General features: G+C 42.0%; 1 protein-coding gene across 1 annotated transcript in view; it reads right to left on the reverse strand.

Annotated features, from left to right (window-relative positions):
- HECW1 (HECT, C2 and WW domain containing E3 ubiquitin protein ligase 1) overlaps nt 1-22,225 on the reverse strand; it is a gene marked incomplete at both ends in the record, with an annotated part of 174,387 nt that overhangs the window by 90,285 nt on the left and 61,877 nt on the right. Inside the window, one exon of the mRNA XM_080611271.1 lies at nt 2,588-2,666. Within this exon, the coding sequence (XP_080467397.1) occupies nt 2,588-2,666 (79 nt within the window). The remainder of the gene's footprint in view (nt 1-2,587; nt 2,667-22,225) is intronic.

The raw sequence follows: 22,225 nt of genomic DNA on the forward strand, positions 1-22,225 counted from the left end.
TTTCTTGGGATTTGGTCTACTTCGAGATTTGTCTCTCCAATTCTAATAACTTATTCTTTTTAAAACTGCTATGGTAGAAGGCATAGCTCTTCTCACATTATTCAGATGACAAACTGTATAGGGCACAATGGCTCTGTGGTACTGCGGCCCCTAATGCAATGGTCCCCGATTAGACTAATGGGCTTACACTCTTTTTTTCCCCCTAATTGCAACTAAATCAATCATGATTTGGAAACTTAAACTTCTAAGTAATGACACTGAAGGTGACAGTATACTAAAATATAGATATTGAAACGGAGAAGTCTATATGAGCTGACAATGACAACATAGAGGTTATTGCTGTGACAGTAGTGCAAGCACAAAGCAATCCCAGTTCGTTCTGATGCCTCTGGAAGGCCTGGCTTGATTTACCTTTTATTAGCTAGCATAACAGATAAAGGAATAGCAATAATTTTACTTTGAGAGAGACCACCTTTTTCTTGCTGTTGTATTGATTAAGTAAGAAGGTAATAAATAAATCCTTGTGATGTGTAAATCTGTTCGTTTCAGAAAGACTGAAATTGAGCCATCTTGGTAGCAAAGATTGTTGATAAAATAACTGTGAGCTCAAAGCCTTTCAGATACCTGGCTGAGATGATGCTGTTAATATGAACGTGACATAAATGTAAATGAATTGCTACTGAACCATTAGAATAAGATATCTCAAATGTATTACAAGGTATAGTCTTTGTATACTTTGAATTAAGCTGTAAATTAGATAGTTTAGCTAATAAAAGGGCCCACTGAGACAACATTATTTAGCAGTCTCACAGATTACAACTCTTAGTATCTCTTGGTCTACTAGGCCAAAGAACCTGAGAGAATGAAAAAATGTTACTAATTCTGAGCAATATTTCTATATCAGATTATTTTAGAACATTAAAAAATTAACTCTACTCCTTTATTTCTGCTGAGTTAAACCTGTGGGTTTATCAAATTGAGTAACTGGGTGGATATCCAGTCTCCAACCTGGGAAAAATAAGTGTTAAAAGAGCCCTGTCTAAAGTCAGTCCAACTTGCCATAGAGCATAAATAGCCTCTCAAGAACCACACTGGATATCTAGTTTGGAAAAGCACTGACTTGCACTCTTAATATTGAAGAGATATGGAAGACTTTAACACAGCTTGGCGGGAAACTCGTACGGCCAAACCAATCACGTAATGGGATGCTGGCCAGATGTGCAATTTTAAACAGAAAAGCCTAAGTCTGTAAAAACTCCGAACAAGGGTAACTGTTTTTTTCTCTGTACTACTTTCCCCAAGAATTTCCAAGTCATGTTCAGCATATTTCTGTTTGTTTTCCAGGAGCTAAACCCCATGGAAATGAAGTAGCAAGCATAAAACTTCAAAATGAGAACCTTGCTCACAACTACTCTCTTTTGACAAACTGATTTTTTCTACACAAATGATTTACAAATTGTTTTTACCAAAGCCAAATCAAACGGTCCATAGCTGCTTCACGGAACCATAGTGTCCTGGGTTCAGTAGCAGTAGTCAGTTTTTCTCCTTCTTAGTAGCTTTTGCAGCACTGTGTTTTTGACTTTCGGCCTGGGAATGGAGCTGATAACAGCGATGTTTAGACTGACCAAGGGCTTTGTGAGTCTCACGCTCTGCCAGGGAGGAGGAGAAGCTGGGAGGAAGCAGGGACAGGACACCTGACCCAAACTAGCCAAAGAGGTATTCCATACCACAGCACGTCATGCCCAGGAGGTAGAACTGAGGGTTCCCGGAAGGGCTGGAACATGGCAGGGTGGGGGTGAGGTACCGGTTGGTGAGCGGTTGTATTCTCTTGCTTGTTATTTCCTTTATCATTATTACTATTAGTGGTAGCAGTAGTGATTTGTGTTATACCTTAGTTATTAAACTGTTCTTATCTCAACCCGTGGGAGCTGCATTCTTTTGATTCTCCTCCCTGTCCCTCCAGAAGCGGAGGGAAGAAAGGTGGGGGGGGGGGGGAAGTGGACTTCGTGGTTCTGATTTACGGCCTGGGCTTAAACCACGACACATAGTAAGCCCTTAAAACCGGCAGAGATATGCCAAGTAATGGGCTAAGCATTCTTTAGAAAACTTAAGAGGAGAGCAGTCCTCCGGCTCAGGATGTCTGAGAGTCCCTTCTGAGCAATACAGACAAGCTTGTGCACCTTGGCACATGGATCTGCCTCAGGTCCAGGCTAAGACAGTGGAACATACTCTCCAAGAACGAGAGGACTACCACAAACCACATTTTGCTCTATAGGTAAAGCATATGCCTTTGATCTTGTTTTCCCTACATGCATGGCACCACATTTAACTGTAAACAGGAAAACCTAATGTGGCCCCAAAATTCTACTTCAACAAGACACTTCAACACATAACTCTCATTGAAGGAAGAAAGTTATGCAACAACAATCACAATTCTCTCAGTCTCACTTCTAGAGCAACAGGGAGAAATCCATGCAGAAATACATACATATGTACATATACATAGATACACATGTACATGAAAAGCTTTAATAACTGCAGTTTACCACTCTCTGGGCTTAGAACTTGTACTTCAGCAGTGACTTACCTGACAATGAAAAACTTATCAGTCTCCGACTTCCTTGTCCCTGGATTGAATCTTCATTGGTGATGCTTTTAAAAATCTGCTGGAAGAAAAATTGTGGTGAGAGTGTGTATTCTCCAGTAACTCTTGAACAGACACATGGCTTAGTAACTGCCTTTTTGAAAGATTCTTAGTTTTACAGCTAAGAATCAAGTAGATGACCACTAATCAAAATTATGTTTTTATCCAGCTAATAAGTTAACCACTAGTGGTCTAAGTTATCCCTTCCTGAAGGCTTTTCCTTAAGAACACAGAATGATACAAAAATACTACTGCAATTTTAGTATAGCAGTTTCTCTCCCCAAAAGGAACTGCTTTTTGGTAGAGAAACTGCTATACTAAAATTACAGGAGATAAAAGCAGCGTGTAAGCATGGGGATGTGGCTCTCACCTCTAGAAACAACTTCTGTCTTTATAACACCTTATTATTGCCATAGAAAAACTTTTTCCAGAAAGTTTATTATATACAAGTGAGAAAGATTTCCTGAAGTTTACTAATACTGTGTGCAAAAGCATTGAGGGCGATCTAGGGGTGGAAATCAATAGATGACCTTTTGTACTCCACAGTTCAGGTTCTAATGTCAGTCTTTGGCTCAACAAGTCTATTAGTGGGTTTCTGTTGTGCAAATTGGGACCCAGGCCACCTTCTGCCTGTGATAAGAACTGGGAAGGCTTCGAACCAATGTCTGGGGCATCAGCAGAACCCCACCATCAGTAGTTTTCACCACTGTCTGCCTGAACAGAACAGAGGAGATGCTACTGGGAGTCAGGCTCCAAGTTCAGAAGGGGGATGGTGCTACTACTACTTCCCACTGACTTTGGAGTCAAACTCAGTGGTGCTCTGCGCCCAGGAAGCTGCAGCTTCTCACCACTCTAGTCATTTGGCTTCCAGGCAAAAAAGAAAACCAGCGTTTTATGCAGTGAGGTTCCAATTTCTGCCAGGAAACAGTAACTGAAGTCCCACTCAGCTGTGACTCACTGCTCAGTATATTAAATATTGTGTATTCAAGCTTAACTTAGAAAACAAGCTGCTCTTTGCCTCCAGAGAGCACAAAACCTGGGCAAGGGGGCACTACAGCCCACCTAGCAGGGATTAAACAACATGCACAGCTGGCAGGTCAAGGCACAGATGAGGCCTAGATCATAAGTTGAATTTAGACACCATTATAAATAAGTGGGCTCTGTTAGACTTGACTGTCATAATCGTTTTGTTCCTCACAGACTATTTAAACAGGAAAAAGGATCGTGAGTAGAGTGGGACTATGAGCAAACTCCAGTAGAAACATCCCTATTGGATCACAGCTAATTAGTCGCAATTGCACTTTCGGCCTTCTCAGCTAAGCAGGTTTCAATTTACTCACTGACACCACAACTGATTTCTGGATAGAGACATGTTTAAATCAGGATATTGTATGTGACTAGGAGAGTTTGATGAGAAGAGCTCAGTAACCTTTACCCGCCCAAGGTGTGATCGCGCCAAGAAACGACGACATTTCCTTGTCAAGATGTATTTTTCCTACTATGTCACTGCCTGACATTTATTACACATTATCCTTTAATGCTTTCTACTAATGGTCTTCTCAGGATTTTGTCCAGGATAGTAACTGGGTCAACCGACCTAGATAAGTGCACATTTGCAAAACGTTCTTTTTTTCAGTCCTTAAACGCTTCTCTGGGGTTTTAGATCCGCCATGAATCAGTATGAATAGTTTAACAGTCTATGCTTTGAACAGACTGGGGTGGATCTAATGGAGTCCAGCCTGTTCCAAACTTTAAAATACATTGCTATTAAATGACCCTTTTAGGGGCCATGGCTACATCGGTAGATTGCACTGAATCACTACAGTATTGCCACAAATCCCGACAGAGACAAAGTATCACCACCACGGCCAAACCCCTACTGCCCAAGCTTGGCATTATACAGAGAGAGTAATCACACATCCAGCCCTATAACAACAACAACAAAGGATCCATCTATTTTGTGAAGCATTGTCCCATCTTCCCTGTCCTCCAGTGGTCTGGTGGCCATGGTCTGCCATTCTTCCCACACGTACGCTGCACCTTCTCATCCATGATACAGATCCTCAGGCACAGCGGGGCATGTGCCAGAGAGGGGTCAAGAGCAGGCAGATATCATATGTCAAAGGAAGGAACGATTATGCATGGACACATTCAGTGAAGGTTATTAGGAAGGTCAGGAAAGTGATTATACTTTAATACTGGCAATACAGGTTCCAGTATAGGTTGGGGAACGACCTGTTAGAGAGTAGTGTAGGGGAGAGGGACCTGGGGGTCCTAGTGGATGGCAGGATGACCATGAGCCAACACTGTGCCCTTGTGGCCAAGAAGGCCAATGGCATCCTGGGGTGTATTAGAAGGGGGGTGGTCAGTAGGTCGAGAGAGGTCCTCCTTCCCCTCTACTCTGCCCTGGTGAGACCGCATCTGGAATATTGTGTCCAGTTCTGGGCCCCTCAGTTCAAGAAGGACAGGGACCTGCTGGAGAGAGTCCAGTGCAGGGCAACTAAGATGATTAAGGGAGTGGAGCATCTCCCTTATGAGGAAAGGCTGAGGGAGCTGGGTCTCTATAGTTTGGAGAAGAGGAGACTGCGGGGGGACCTTATTAGTGTATATAAATATATAAAGGGGGAGTGTCATGAGGATGGAGCCAGGCTCTTCTCAATGGCAAACAATGATAAGACAAGGGGTAATGGGTATAAACTGGAACACAAGAGGTTCCACTTAAACTTGAGAAGAAACTTCTTCTCAGTGAGGGTGACAGAACATTGGAACAGGCTGCCCAGGGAGGTTGTGGAGTCTCCTTCTCTGGAGACATTCAAAACCCGCCTGGACACATTCCTGTGTAACCTTATCTAGGTGTTCCTGCTCTGGCAGGGGGATTGGACTAGATGATCTTTTGAGGTCCCTTCCAATCTCTAACATACTGTGATACTGTGATACTGTGATTTGGAGTCAGAAGGAATGGAGGGGGAGGAAGGGAGAAATATCTCTCAACAAAGACTCCCAACAAAATCCTGATTTTCTGAAAAAAAAAAAAAAGCTATTTGCTGCAGTTTGGTTTCACTAATGTAATACCAGACTGTCCGCAGTACTGAGGACAAGGCTAACAGCACTTAATGCAGGGCAGGACAAAGGAGGGTGTGTGGTCACCAATACTTGCCAGCCACCACGTCAACTGGGATTCACAGTGTCCTGGGGACTGGGATGGGTAAGTGCACAAGTTCTTCCTGCTTGCCATTTATCATGAAAGAAATCCAGACTGATTTTAGTGGCTACAATATAATTACATCAAGAGCTTTGTCACTGTAAGTAAGCCTTGAATTCAGTCATTGGGAGATAAAACCCCTCTATCTTCTCAACTGCCTCTTAAAATATAGCTGACAGAAAGACAATATTGATCTTCTCACTTGACATCCTATGGACTTGAAGTCCTTGGTACGAAAAGGAACAAATGTGATTTTCCCTCAATAACTTTGGTGCTCCTTTATGCCCTTGAAGTGAGAGCTCAGTCTGAATTAGTTTATATTTTCAGCTTATAATGTCATGTTTGCACATTGTGCAACCCAGCCTTATTATTTTACGAGTCCTGCTGATAAGAAACAGGATGAAAATGCTTTTATTACATGCTTCTATCCTATCCAGACATGAAGACATGGGAAGTGAGCTGCAACTTCAAGTCTAGCTGAATCTCTCAGAAAACTAAAGGCTTCCTGGAGCATCAAACCTCCTTTTGCTTTCCTTGCCTGGTGTCATGGCCACTGATGGGAGTGCATGTACTCAAGCAGTTAGAGAATTATGAGCACTTCCTTTAAAATATTCTCCAGTAAACACACATTGTAAAGTCTTCCGGTCTGTTCACAGTTCCCCAACCTCAGAAACATGGCAAAAGACAATGACAGAGCCTGTGATGGCTACCTGTGAAACATCGGGAGGTACTTGAGGCCAGATCCAAGCCTCTCAGGACTTGCTGAGCTCAGAAAAGGTTCGTGTTTGGTAGCACATTTCATTTTTTCAGTAGAGAGAAGAAAGAAGAGAGAAAGAGACAACTGAAAGCTAAAAATTATAAGTCTTGTCCTAGTATCACTTTTCCTTGTGAGTAGTTCCTGCATATGCTAGAGGGAAGTTATGTGACCCTGAATGAGAAAGAAGGCAACTTCACACTACCAAATGGAGCCCTTGAGACTTGCTCCCTCTTTAGCCATGGCATGTGCTATAAGACACCAAAAAATCTTGAGAGACCCCAGAGCACTATAGTCCATCAGCTATCGCTCAGGCAAAATTGCAAGTGCGTCACCAAAAATTTGTCTAAGCAGAAGGTAAGAAACAGAAGCTCTCACAGCTAATTAAAAACATCTCCCAAAATACCTTTACCCTTCACCCGTCTACATGGAACAGTAACAAGGACAACACTCTTGCTCCTGGATGCAAACTGCTTACAGTGTACACCTGGGGTACCCCTACTAAGCCTTCATGTTACCTCTATGTTAAGATGAGGCAAATACTTTTGAACGTATGTACAGTGTGAAGTAGGTCTGGAAGAAGCTGTGACTATGTTTGCCTGGTGTTGCACTTAGAAAATCTGCTTTTGGGTACCACGGTGACCAGTAATAGTGCAGCATGCCGGCAAAAAATGCTTTGCACCACTAACTCCCTTTAGCATGTTTATATATTGTGCAGCCCAATTTAGTTGATTTAAAAGTCCTGCTGATATGAAGCAGGATTAATATGATTTTATTACATGGTCTACCATTGGTAGACATGCACAGCTGACAAATACAAGCACTTACTCCTTTTCCTATACACAGCACAGAAAAACACTGTTACACCTCAGTCTTTATGCTCTGTATCAGTAGCTTCTGCTGCAAAAGAATGGTAACATTTAATGATCATAACTGATATAACTATTTCACATAGGCCAGGATTTCTTATATTTAAACCAGAGGAAACTGCAACGATATTAAAAACAACACTGCACCGTTTGTATTTGTTGCCTTTATATGGTGAATATCATGGATGTAGACTAAGGGCTCAATCCAATCAAGTTCCAATTTTAGAAGATGCTAATTAAAACCTAGAATATTTTACACTGACAGTACAGATTGTAACTACAGTAATAGTTACTGCAGATTAATCAGGTACCGTAAACTGGCAAAGCTCTAGCCTGGACCATACTATCTATTCACAAGAGCTTCTTTTTAAAATAACACACCTAAGAACATATGAAAGTATTCAGATAGACCCTCACTTCTAAGCAGTACTATCCAAATTCATATGGAAGATTGAAGTCTACAGTGAAAGAATACTGGAAACTACAACAGTGAAGCAACGAAGTATTTTCTGTTTGTATACACCAGCTCTGAAGAGGAAAAGCAGTAAATGAGAGCACATTGAAAAGGGAAGGCTGTAACCTGTGCTTCATTCAGGTCACAAGTGAAAAATAGCATCAACTCAGCTCCCAGTTGTGATTCAGCAAACAGAAAAAGTACTGCTAGATGTGTCAGAGGTAAATATGCGGTGTTCCGGAGCTGTGGGAATAGACAGGCTGTCTAGTAACTGCCTGCACCATGCTTGCTTCAAGCTCCAGTTATCTGTTCTTTGCTTTTCAAGAGCACTACACCTGCCTGCAGATTTAAAGCAAACTAAACAAGGTTAACAGCCTGCATTCAATGGTCAGGAGCAAAAGAAGCAGCTGATGCTTTGGCCCTGTCTCCTTCCATCTGTTTGTATCCCTTAGCTCCTCTGAGATGTAAGACAGGTCCAAAACTGCCCAGCAGAATGCAGGGTACCAGTTTACACTCTGCATAGCTTTGCTGATGTCAGTTTAAATCACCTTGGAGCTACTGTTGTAGCAGACCTATATGTACATGGCACAGGTGTCAGGAAGTTACTCCACCCTAACTTAGTTCTGTTGGCTTTTACGGTTTCCCTCTTTATTACACTGAAGTCTTAACATTAGGACAACTCTCTAAGCAAGTGAGAAAAGGCTCACAGCCTTGCCTTTCCCACAGCTCAGCAGTGAAGCATCTTTCCAGAGTAAAAGAATGTAAGATATCATTCCAAGTCCACGCTTCGTGTACTACCATTCTCTTTAAAGAAGGAATTCCTCAGTAGATCTGCAAATGGGTGAATACTCCCATTTCCTCCCAAGTGCTGAATTTAAGAAGAAATGTTTTTTGGGAAAAAAAAAATGACTAAATAAATAGACACTAAATAAATGCTTCCTTTTTCTCCATCACTTGACTTCTGCCACATCTTGGAAACACAGGGCACACTGGGATGTAACGGACAAATCATGAAAGAAGCAGTTCTGAGCCTGTCACTGACAGAATTAAGGCTATAATCCCAGGCACCACTTTGAAAATCTAGTCCTAATTACTGGCAGTGCTTCAGCTACAACCCTCACTCTGTTACCAGAATTATCCAGCTCTTGAATGTAATATATTCCACTTATCCTGTTAGCTGGTTAAGCCACTCTGCTGGCACCAGACTATCTTTCTATCAGGTGCTTCCAATGAGCAGTCAGCTGCTCCAGCAGCAGTCTGACTCCCTGCTGAGCTCCCTGCAGCCAGCTCACATCCCTGAAGGACTGTGGCCACACACACACAGGGTCTGCCTCATGTGTCACAGTCAGCACTATTCTAGCCTTGTAATACACCATCTCTCAATGCCATTCCCTAATTAAGAGGAGAATTTGCCCTTCGTGGGCATATGGCACTTGCCCTCTGTTTGCCTCACAGAATCACAGGATCATAGAATGTTTTGGGCTGGAAAAGACCTTAAGATCATATAGTCCCAACTCCCCCTGCCATGGGCAGGGACGCCCCAAACTAGACCATGTAACCCAAGGCTCTGTCCAACCTGGCCTTGAACACTGCCAGGAATGGAAAATTCAAAACTTCTTTGGGCAACCTGCTCCAGGCCTCAGCACCTTCACAGTAAAGAACTTCTTCCTTATACCTAACCTGAATTTCCCCTGTTTTAGTTTGAACACTGCTCATCTTGCAGCTCTGCTTATTGATTACTTCATGGACTGCCAGAAGACAGAAGTTTTTCATTCCAAAAAGCTGCTCTCCTAGAAACCCTTTAAAAAGATAGCAAGAAAATGAGTAAACAGTTTTTTCCCCACTGAAAATGCAACAAATTCTTTCAGCAGATTCCAGAGAGCAAACCCTAGCAGTCAAACTAAATTACCACAAAAAATCCTGCTTAGTCCCTCCAGAAGGCAGCTATCAACACACTTAGGACAAGAGGACAGGCAATGACAGTACATACCAAGTGTATGAGATCTCCGTGTTTGCATGAAGATCTTTCATATTTTCCAAGCTATCCTATGCGGGTACAATGCTATTTCAGCATAACCACAAGCTACAATAGCAATATCAAGAGCAACCACTTCCAATTAAAACAAAACTGAGGACTGAGGCAAGAAATCAGTACCTCCCACAGAGTCCAATATCTTTTTCTTCCAAAATTTTATTAGATTTAGCTTTTTAATTATTTCAACACTTCTGCCTAATAAACTTCAGCTATCCTTTGGCAGCAGAGGAGAAGCTTTGATTACATATTCTGATCTTCCTTCACTCTTCGAAACTTCATTTAAATAAACTCTTAGATTTTCAGACACTTCAACACAATCACACGTGGACAGCGCCTTCTGGGTCAATGGCTGGACTATACTGAAGCAACAGACAATTTTTCTTTATATATAGCATACTTCTGGGGTGACTGCTTCCTGCAGGATATCTTACCAGCTGCTCACATGTGGGCTCTAAGGCTGCATGCTCTTTGATGCCAATGACCCTCTGAGAGCTAACAAGTCTCTCAGTAAGTTTGAAGTGGTCCAAGGATGACAGCACTTTACAGCCCCAATGTGCAAAACAAACTCTGGTTGAGTTAGCAGGGAAGAAGGCTCCTTGCAGTTGCTAAACAGCTTTGTGCTTCCCAGAGTTACCACCTTCCAGGAAAAAAGAAGCCTTTAAGAAAATCTGGGTTTATGATCAGATGCACATCGGGCAGCTGCCTAATGCAGGACAGGATTGGCCCTGTAAACCTGACAGGGCTGTACACAGAGTATTAATGTGCTTAAGCACCCTGAAAACAAGAACCACTTGTAAATATCTCCCTCTCAGGAACAGCTAAGCAAGATCCTACAGCCCCCTGAAATAACTGTGAGGTTTGTCACTGACAGGTGAGACAGGCCACTGGGCACTGCTTGGGTCCTGTAATTCTCCAGAAGACTTGCTCCCGTAGACTCCAAATTCAAACTTTTCAAGAACGCGTTTTGTTTGCATGGAGAACTAAAAAACTGCTGTTAACATCTCTTCTCTTTGCACTATGAAACGATGAGAGTGATCAAACTGTAGGGCATATGTAGTGAAAATATTCTAAACTCTTACATATCCATGATGTCTTCAGCAGGCAGGAAACTGTGTTAGGCAACAGTCTGTACTTCCAGACAGCCTAAGTTAGAGCTTCAGAAATTCCTCACTCTTCTAATGCAGTTCGGTTGGAACAATATGCAGATGAGAAACACACGTGTGAGAGACAACCATATCCTTCAGCTAAGCTCTGTATGAAGAATGGCTCAATGCATTAGTCTTGCTGTCAAAGCCCCTGGACAAGGGAATCGAGTCAATGACCCTTCATGCCATACAAGCAGCAGCAAGGCAGTGAACAATGCCCATTCTTCTAAATGAATGCCCCAAACATCGATTCCCTATGAATACCATTATTTCTAGTAGTGAGCTACAGACTCTTTACTTTCAACCTTGGATCCTGCTCCAGGCAGCAATGAAGCCACTGCGGAGATTTACAGTCTGATTTAAAAAGCAGAGAAATATCTCTGCTACTTCAAGTGCCCCTCGATCTCACTGAATGACTAATAAAACATTTTGATCCACAAAGCATTTTTCTGGTTATGTTGACATAGAAAGCTGAGAAGAAAAAAAACTCCAAGTTTTTCCTTCTACAGTGTCTACAGTCACTTAGTTAATGCAGCCTTATGCACACTCTGCGTTTCTCCTGTCTTACCTTTTGGGAGATCCATTACACCCAGCAGAAACTACTTACCATAGTTCAGGAAACCTAAGGGGAGGGTTGTTTGTGTGGTGGTTGTTTTTAATTTTTCTTTCTTTAAATTACTTTTATTTCCCTATTTAGCTATTGCTGGCTGCAGCATTCACTGTTTTGTTTTTCTTACATTGCTTCTTTCTGGAGCAATGGGCTTCAAAAAGTCAACAGCCTCCTCCAGTGAAGCAGGCTTGTAGCAATACTGATTGTAATCAAACTGCCATAGAATGACCAATGTTGGAAGAGAGCTCTTGAATTCATCTAACCCTTCAACTTAGGACCAACCTAGAGCAGGCTGCTCAGGGCCCTGTCCACTTCAGCTTTGAGTATCTCCAAGGATGGAGGCGCCACAAACTCTCTGGGCAACCTGTGCTAATGTTTGACTACTGTCCTGAGGAAAAAAATATCCCTGAGTCTAATCAGAATATCCCTTATTGCAATTTGTGTGTATGGCCTGCTGCCATTTCATCATGCACTGTGAGAAGTCTCCCTCCTCCTTCCCTACAGTCTCCCACTAAGTATTTAAGGCACCACTACATCCCACCTAAAACTTCTCTTAAGACTGAACAAATCCAGCTTCATCTCTGCTACTTCTTGCATGCAATGGCAACAACCAGTCTAAAGGACGAAGCAAACAGGGGCCAGACTCATTCTGAAAATGACCATGATGGGGTGTTACAGGAAACTTGAGGTATGGCACAGACTTCTGTGGCGAAGCAGCTTTTACAAAATGCAATCTCCAATAGCAGCTGAATTCACTACAGCAATTCGGTCATCAAAGAAAGCCTCCTGAAGGATTTTTGGCCTGCTGCATATTGAATGCAAAAGGCTTCTGAATATAAAGTCATTAAATACGACAGGAGGGGAAAGGGATGTCAACTAAATGCAGGAGTGCGTCACTGCAGACACATTATTAACTACAGTGTGCATGATGATATAATTCTTGCAGCTCTTAATAAATAAATCACATCTTATCAGCAAGAGAGGTGTTTTCTGTTGCATGTGTCAGTTTTGCTGGAAATCAGTGTAGAATTCATTTCAAACACTTCAGTCAACCCTGGGAAACCGTTCTGTGGAACAGAGAAAGGCAACACAGAGGTTCATACCTCATGCTACACACACGAACCACACCATCCTCATTCGATACTCACAGAAGAGAAGTGACTCCCATCCCCAGAGAGCCTCCATGTCCCCTGCTCCCCAGACTCCTCCCCTTGCCTTACCTCCCCTGCAGGTATCTCCTTCAGACAACATCTCCCCCTCATCCCCACAGGAACATTCCTGACCTCTGTCAGGCAAACAGCTCATCCCTCCCTTCTTTCCCTGTGCAGGCAGCCCCTATGCTCTCTTGCCTGCAGCTGCACAAGCACTGATGGGCAAAGAGAGGAGAGCAGAGCTGGGCTGTTGCTGGAAGCCACGGTGAGCAGAGGCTGGTGCTCCGCCACAAGTCTGCCCTTCCAGCAGCACTTCTTACTCTGCTCTTCTCTTTCTTCCAATAGCAGGAACAAAACTTTCTTTGTCATCATCCAAACCTCTGGGCTAAGTAGAAGCAGATCTGATCCAGGCCACCTCCTTGGACCATGCCCCTTAACCAGTTGGTAAGAGAAGAACAGGAGACCTAACTTTTCCCCTCCCATCTTGGGGCAGGCTGTGCTGCCAGTCTACGGAGACACAAAGGATGACTGCTGAAAACAGAAGTCAACTCTGACCCCTCTGAAAGTGGGAAGAGTTTGGCCACTAGCTTTGTGGTATTAATATTTTATCCTCTTCTGCTGGAGTAGCATTATATATCCCTGAACTGCAGGACACTGAAGCAACCTGTGCTGATCCCCCATCAATGATGCACCACTCACAATAGAAAGTGAGGATGTCATGACACAGACTGGGCAGTTTCCCCCTTTATTCCTCACCCTCAAAGGCACTACTGAAAAATAAACATGCAAACCCTGAGCATCCCCTCAGGGGTAAAAGCTCTAAAATCAAGACCCCTGGACCTCCTTATTAAGAGGCTATTTAAAATTGTGAAAGGAAGCAGCCAACAAAAATGTGAAAGCATTAACTAGAAAATGAAAGAAAAAGTAGAAAAGGAAAAGAGAAAAATAGAAAAGGCAAGTCTACATAGAAGAAGAGTAGAAAACAAAGAAAGGAGTGGTGGAGGATGCTATAAGGAAAGCAAGCAATTAATAGAATCATAGAATGGTTTGGGTTGGAAAGGACCATAAGATGATCTAGTTCCAATCCCCTGCCACAAGCAGGGACACCTCACACTTAAGACCAGGTTGCTCCAAGCCCAATGTGGCCTTGAACACTGCCAGGGATAGGGCAGCCACAGCTTCTCTGGGCGACCTGTGCCAGTGCCTCACCACTCTCACAGTAAAGAATTTCTTCCTTGTATAACCTAAATCTCCCCTGTTTAAGTTTAAACCCATTATCCCTTCCCCTATCGCTAGTCCCTGATGAAGAACTCCTCTCCAACATCCTTGTAGGCCTCCTTCAGATATCAGAAGGCTGATGTGAGGTCTCCATACAGCCTTAAAACAACAGTTCTTCTGTAAGCTATACAATTCTCCTCCTCCCTTCAGACACATCTAAAAAACCCCCAAACAAACACCAACTCCACCCCCCCTCAAAACCTCAACAGATCAGTACAGCTTTGTTACAACTCAAACCTGAGGGCAGCCGCTTTCAAACCTCCCTGCTGATGAAGATAAGTTAGATCCTTTAGGGAAAACGAGAGAAATAAATAGATTGCTATAAAAAACAGGGTTTCCTGACAACTACTGGTATCTCCAGCCTTTTCTGGTATTAGGCTTAACTATTCCCATACAGCTGAATCACCTCTGTGGTAACAGATATTGGTTGCCCTCAAACACTTCACCTCTGGAATCACAGTCCTAGTACAGTTATACTCTGCTAGACAAAAGGCCATAAATGTGTTGGCACCTGAAATATAATACATTATGTATTTTGTGAACTAAACCTTAACAATTTCCTGGGGTTAGTTCGGTAGTATGAGCAATGCTGGTGGTCCTGTGCTAACAATATCAACATATGGTGTAATCAATGTGGTTTATACTTATGTTCACCACAAAGTCCTACTGGATTGCCATAAAGGCAAAAAGGGCTTCAGTGTAAATAAAAATCAGGCCTGTTGACTTAAAAAGGAAACTGCCTAAGAACAATTCAGTTGCTTTCCATCAGATTTTATAGATGTAAGAATTTAAGCCTGTCTTTAAACTGCAGATATTTAGATTGGAGAGATTTAGTGACCCAGTTTCGTACGGACTTGGACTAGCTCCCAAGTTGGACTTAATGATCTTAAAGGTCTTTTCCAACCTAAATGATTCCATGATTCTATTCTGTGATTCTGTGATATTAAGCGGGGTGGAGCTGCATGCTTTCAGTCTGGATGGAAACGTGCTTGTCTGAGAACCCAGCAAGCTAGCTGGGAAAAGACCCCAACATTTAAAGGAAGTGGAAAAGGTTTCTCAAGATATTTAAGGATTAAAATGAACAAAGAGTCCAAAATTCTACTGAAGAATATTCTTACATACATCTGCTGATATACTGACCTACATCAATGTCCCCACTTGAACCTCCTTTGTCCTTAATCTTTTTCATACAAGTAATAATTATAGCCAAAATGATTTAGAAAAGTATGTAATATTATATAACTGTATTCTATCAGCAAAACAACATTAAGGGAACAGGATTATCCTGTTGAGCTCTCAGAAACCAGGAAATGTAAACCTGAAATATAACTCTGAAGCATTAAGTTTGCCTCTTGATGAATAAAAATTGCAATGCTGCTTTCTTTTTTTAGCTGTCCCTGATCATAACCTTTTCCCAATGCAACATTACACATATATTTTTGGATCACCTGGGTTTTGTGAGAAGCAAAGGCAATCCAGGATATACTTGAGATTCAGATAAAACATAAACCTAAAAGCTGAATCATCAACATTAAAAAAAGGAAATGTGCAACTGAAAGGTAAGAGTAGAAAACACGAGAAACATGGTGGAAAGCAATAAACATTCAAAATGTCCTCTAAATCCACATGTTATAACTGGGTGCAAGCTCACATCACAGTCAGCCCTGCAGTCATGTCTGCTGATTTTATACAGGTTATCTGAGGGTATGAGTGATTTCAGGACAGATTTTAACTACTGGTTGCTTTTATAAAGGGTTGTGCATTGTGAAATTACAACAATGTTCTTCTCTCCCAGAATCTTCCTCCTGTTCTCCCTTCTTCCCAGGACAAAGGAAAGCAGACACGGAAACAAAAGAAATGTTCCAAGAAAAGTGAGTTATTTTTCTCCTTTTACGCTGGCTGCTGGAAAATCCTTGGTTACTGAAAAACCAATCAGGACTGAAGTTCCTCTAACAGTGCATCAAAGCTTTGTAAAATTATGCTTTGCTTTTGCCCAGCTCTGATATATTCAGGTAATTTCTCATCTGTGTGTCCTCAACATTTCCCTTACATCTGTAAATCTGCAGGCTACAGCTCTGACTATAACATAGTGCAAGCTTGCTCAGTGCATCAAGAACCCCCAGAGACCCCAGATATATCTCAATGCTCCTTTGCAAAAAACCTACAGATTTTATTCAACTCCTGTAACTTACTTCCATCATAGCCCAAAGAAGCTGTCCAAAGCATCATGCTTTATAGCTAAATAAGTAATTTAAAATGACCAGGTAAAGAAACATAATGTAAATGACAAGCAAATTGCACCCAGCCTACAAACTGTTGACCAACAGTTCACCCAGGCTTTGAGAGAAAGGATGATCTGAATAGGCAGGATGCCACTGAATAGGCAAGAAGATCTCTATTACTTCAGTGGATCTGGCTTTCAGATTACCATGATCTACACCCATAGAATGAAAAAAACACAGCCACACCTTTTTAAGCATCTCTTCCTGCTGATGAAGCTGCTTCTTCCCCTTTCACTTGGCAGCATGTCTGACACTGTTGCACAAAAAACCATCTTCAAGAAGTAAGATTAGCCTCTGACATCCTAACATTGTTTTAGAAGTCACTGATCTCTTACAGCATCACAGATATTTTAAGAACAAGCCCAAAGACAGTAATTCCACTGTATTTACCAGCCTTCCTGATTGTCCTATTTTCATATCATCACAGAGGTATCTCAAGAGGTTTACAAAACAAGCTCTTTTATCTGCCCCAGCTCCATCTGCTTACTTTGCCTTGTTCATGATAAGCTCTTAAAAGAGTTCACTGCTTCAAATAAGCAGTGAGTTCATGTTTTTCCCTGTACACCTTTTAGAATATATTCAACTTCTTTGGAAGGCTTATCCACACGGCTGTCCCTCAGCTAATATTTGCATTCCTGCCTCAGCATGAGTAATTTCTTCTTCACTCAAATCTAACGACCATGATTTAATACGCTGATTTTCCTGGATGGATATGGCAGTCAGAAACCCGGCCACTGCCTTCTTCAGCATGACTAATACTTGCTCATAAGTCCTCTCTCTGCTTTGTCTCATCAGCTAAGAGGAATTAATAGCAGATTAAAGACTATGACAACAATCTCCATTCATGAATTTCTAACCCTTTTAGAAAACATTAATTCTTAGCATATACCTGAGAAATAACACATTGCCACCCAAACCTGAGATGAATCATAAAGATGTCCAAAAGCAGTGCTATGCAACAAAGCTGAACAAAACAGGAAAAAAAAAAGCTAATCTGAAATTGGAGGTACTAAAGCTGGAGCACAGTTACACAGATTAGAATCTGACCAATTAGAATGCATGCATTAACTCAGCTAGTCTTGAACCAAGTGTCAGTATGATTTCAATGACTACCAGAATGCAGGCTTCTTGCCTTGATGAAAGCACAATGTCCTCCCAGAAACACTGCACTGGTATTACTTTCTGAGTGATGGAGACCGACAGATACACCAATTGGTACATCTCATCCCAACTGATTACGATTTCTTAGCTAATTAACAGTGTTCCTACTTCAAAAGTCTTCTACCCCAGGTATATTTCTACACAAAACCACATGGTTATCATTCACACTCAGAATTTCCTCTCCATTCCTATATTCTTATATAAACACACAAAGAACTTCCTTAAATTGTGAGTATTGGAGGGTATCAAGAGCTCCTGAAAATACTTTCTTACGCCTTCAAGAAAAATCTCATTTTGCATTAAAAATTGTGTGAGAGAAGATGCAGATCAAAATCACGTATCTTGGACTCAATGATCTTAAAGGTCTTTTTCAACCTAAATGATCCTAGACCAGGTTGCTCCAAGCCCCGTCCAACCTGACTTTGAACACTGCCAGGGGTGGGACAGCCATGGCTTCTCTGGGCAACCTGTGCCAGCACCTCAGCACTCTCACAGGGAAGAATTCCTTCCTAACATCTAATTTAAATGTCCCCTCTGTCAGGTTAAAGTCATCCCCCCTTGTCCTGTCACTACATGCACTTGTAAAAAGTTTCTCTCAAGATTTCTTGTAGCCTCCTTTAGGTACTGGAAGGCTGTTCTAAGGTCTCCCTGGAGCCTTCTCTTCTCCAAGCTGAACAAACCCAGCTCCCTCAGTCTGCCTCCACAGCAGAGGTGCTGCTATATTGATATATATGCTTTTAAAGCACCTTAGAAGAACTTCAGGAAAAGGACACGGTGAAGCTATAAGCAATGCTAACCGGGAGATCAAGAGTTTACCATCTCTGTCTACACTAATCCTAATTAATTAAGATTAATTAATTAATTTAATAATTCAAACTTGAGGAAAGCAAAGATTTTTTTTTTATTTCTAGACCTAATTAAAAGGGAACACAATTACTTGTGTCTCCTAATTTCTGGGGAAACAAAGTGTGCAATTGATAAGCCCAAAATGACTTCCCTGCTACAATGACTTGCAGTCATCAAGCACCCCACTTGCAACAGGAACACAGGTTTTTCCAACAGCTACTCCCCTAAGCCTGTCCAGTGTACACCAAGAAAGGGCACTTGGTGAAAATGTCATGGCATTAAAGCCATGATGTGGATAAGCAGTCCTGGAAACGTAATGGAGCAAAGAAAACCAGACCCTGGCCCTTTTCTCTTTATGTCTCATCATATGGTTCTGCAAACATACCCAATTTGATCTAGAGGATTTCATGCCCATGTACTGCGGGATTCTTGTAGCTTCCACGGTCATGGGTGTTGGACCAGCTGGATCCTGGAGAGATTCACCCTGGCAGCATTCTTGTTCCTTTTTTTCCTGATTGAAAGGTGCATTTTTTAAATGCAAGGTTGTGACAAGTAAAAATGATGCTTTCACTAAATAACAGTCAAACACACACGAAAAATGGCTAGTACACAACGTTCTCTTTCTTTAATCTATTAGCAGGCCTCCAGAGCACCCAGTGAGACTTAGGTCAATGTGTGCAAAATCGGCAGTAACAAAACAAACTGATAAACGCACTGGGAAAGGGTAGAAATCATCTATTTTGTAAAACAACATCAAAGCAAATCTTTTTGCAGTTTCTGAACTGATACATGCTAGAAAGGTGTGTCATGTAAGCTACCTCTAGCAACTTAGCTGGTCTTTACCCATAACCAGATTCATGCCCTATCACTGTAGGTAATTCTTAGAAGGGAGGAAGCAGGAGGTACTTCATTCAGAAGTCTATCATCACTTTCACCTCTGAAGTGCACTCCACAGGTCTGAATCCTTCCTTCCTTCAATAAAATCACAATATTTGCCCTCAGACCCACTGTATAATTTCAGGAATTGCACTGGTTTTCAGGAATCTGATGTAGAAAGGAATATGTAAGAATGTCAAAGGCAAAAGCATACATGGTTATACTAGTGCAGTGTGCTGAACAGTTGCTGATCTTTCCATAATTTACTAAACTACAGAAGGGAGTAACATGATGTGCAGACTATTAGTATGGCTATTATGTGGCCATAACAAGAGACATTCAGAAAATAAGTGGCTGGGAAATACCAGACACGTATTGAACCCATTAACAAATAAATGGCTTGTGTAATGATCTTCTTGGTGTTGCTGAAATAAAATCACTCCAGTTCCCATCTGTCATGCTTTTTATTTCTTCTCTTCAAGTCTGTGCTGAACTGCAAGCCTGCTAATTTAACCACCCTAAGTTGGCATATAGAAGTTCATACAGCATCAGATGCCCAGTAAGGTTAAATCTGACCCAATCTTTTCTTTGAAACAACGTGTGCGAAGAAACTAGGGCAACACAGACAAGTCCAAAATTTGCAACTGATCTGCAAAGTGAAGAGCAGGCTGTGGCCAGTGATATCTAGGGATGGCTCAGCAATTCTACAATTAATGGTGCTTAATTAGAGTCCATGAGAGGGCAAGAAGTTGACAACATGTGCAAACGGTGGCCTTAACCCTGCCTTTTTGTTCTGTTCCTACTCTGCTTTTCTAACTGCACATTCAGGCTATATCCCTGTAGGAAAAAGTCTGATGGATGAACACTTCAGGAATAATTTTGCTTAATAATTTAACAGATGCCAGCTTTTTCTTATGACATTCCTTCCCTGTCTAAATCCATTTCAGCTATGCCTACAGCAGTGCATTATATGCGAAGCTACTAAAAGAAGACAATGTCAGGATGGCTGCGACTTCCACTTCAGGTCACTCATGGTACACCCTTCATTCCACTGAGCAGGACAGGCGCTCCTGCCACCTACCTGTGCTTTCTCTGCTTCAAGTGTCTGGTACAATGCCAGGGATACATTTGATATATAAGGCTAGTTCTTTCATGCTGTAGTATATTACCTGGATTCACCGCAAGATGCAAAAGGGCACTGGCTGGCAATGCATCAGCAGTATGTGCAGAGTCACTGCTGGACACAGTGCTCTATGTTGATTGTTTCAAAGTGCTACAAACACATGTTGGACCCCATCCTTGGTGACAAGTACCGTGTCTGAGAGAAGTGCGGTGCTGGGCCATGCCCAGCCACTGCCCTGCATCACACTCACTCCACACAGGTGGCACTTTTCCTTGCTCTCCTGTGTGTGCAGTCCTTGGAAATGTGTGAAGAAGTGTGTGAAGAAGTAAGTGAATAATGTGAAGAAGTGTGTGAAGAAGTAAGTGAATAATGTGAAGAAGTGTGTGAAGAAGTAAGTGAATAATGTGAAAAAGTGTGTGAAATATGCAGGTGATTTAGTGCAAAAACAAAAGCACAGAAGGCAGGCTGAGAAACCTGGGCTTGTTCAGCCTGGAGAAGGCTCCTTAAGATGAACCTTAGAGCAGCTCCCCATGCCTAAAGGGGCCAAAAGAAGTATGGAGAACAAACTTTTTACAAGGGCCTGTAGGGGGAAGGACAAGGGAGAATGGCTTTAACCTGCCAGGGTGGAGATTTAGATTAGACATTAGGCAGAAATTCTTCCCTGTGAGGGTGCTGAGGCGCTGGCACAGGGTGCCCAGAGAAGCTGTGGCTGCCCCATCCCTGACAGTGCTCAAGGCCAGGTTGGACGGGGCTTGGAGCAAGCTGCTGTAGTGGAAGGTGTCCCTGCCTGTGGCAGGGGGTTGGAACTGGATGAGCTTTAAGGTCCCTTCTAACCCAAACCAGTCTGGGATTCTGTGATTTTGAGTGCATTTCTTGCATAAAGCATTTTCTAATCCATTCAGATTTTTGGCATGGCAACTAATTCTATGTGCTTGTATCTGAAATTTCATTATGACAATCAAATACACCACACTTCTGTCTTTCATACAGGTGGATCAATAAATTATGAAGACTGAAAAATTTGGTAACATTTAAATATGCAAACAGCTGTGTGCTGGAAAGCAAAGACATTCCTCCTGGGTTGAAACAATAAAAAAGAACATACCTGCATGCTGAGAGTTATGGGCTGCTGCTCAGGAAATCAATACTGATGCTCATAAAGAAAATTGTACCTCCCCTGCTCAATTTGTTCATGTTAGAAAATAAATTCTGAGCACCTACCTCTTGTAAGCAGTGTAAATCTATGAATGGGTGGTGATAGGATTTTGAACCACACTGAGCTGAAAAAGTAGATACTGAAACAAGGAGAAAAAGCCACCAGGAGCACAGAACTGCATTGTTTGTCACTGTAGCTATTGACACATCTGAAATCTGTCATAATGAAAATGCTCCCTGAAGTGACTCTGCGAGTGCTTGTTTTGTTCCATCTTGAGAGATTCTGCCAGTTTGGAAGAAAATCTTTAAACATTTCCAGTAAAGCCAGTGAGGTTTCAGCACATGCTCCACACCTTTACTGAACCAAGGCTATAACATCCCATATTATTGGGCTGCACACAGAAGAAGCCTTCAGTGCAAATGAGTTTTCTTAATATTTAAAGACAACCTCTTGCCAACCATCTCTATTTAAAATGTGAGTAGAGGAAATAAAAGTAAGGAAAAGGTTATTATTTATAACACAGTGACTACAGTAATGCTGCAGTCAGAACACAATTACACCCTGGTTACGCTTTCCAACTCCACTAATTCAAATAAATGGAGTGCTTGCTACATGACAGGGTAATTGCAGTGTAAATAC

Source organism: Psittacula echo, assembly GCF_963264785.1.
Source record: "Psittacula echo genome assembly, chromosome: 2".
NCBI classification, from domain to species: domain Eukaryota; kingdom Metazoa; phylum Chordata; class Aves; order Psittaciformes; family Psittacidae; genus Psittacula; species Psittacula echo.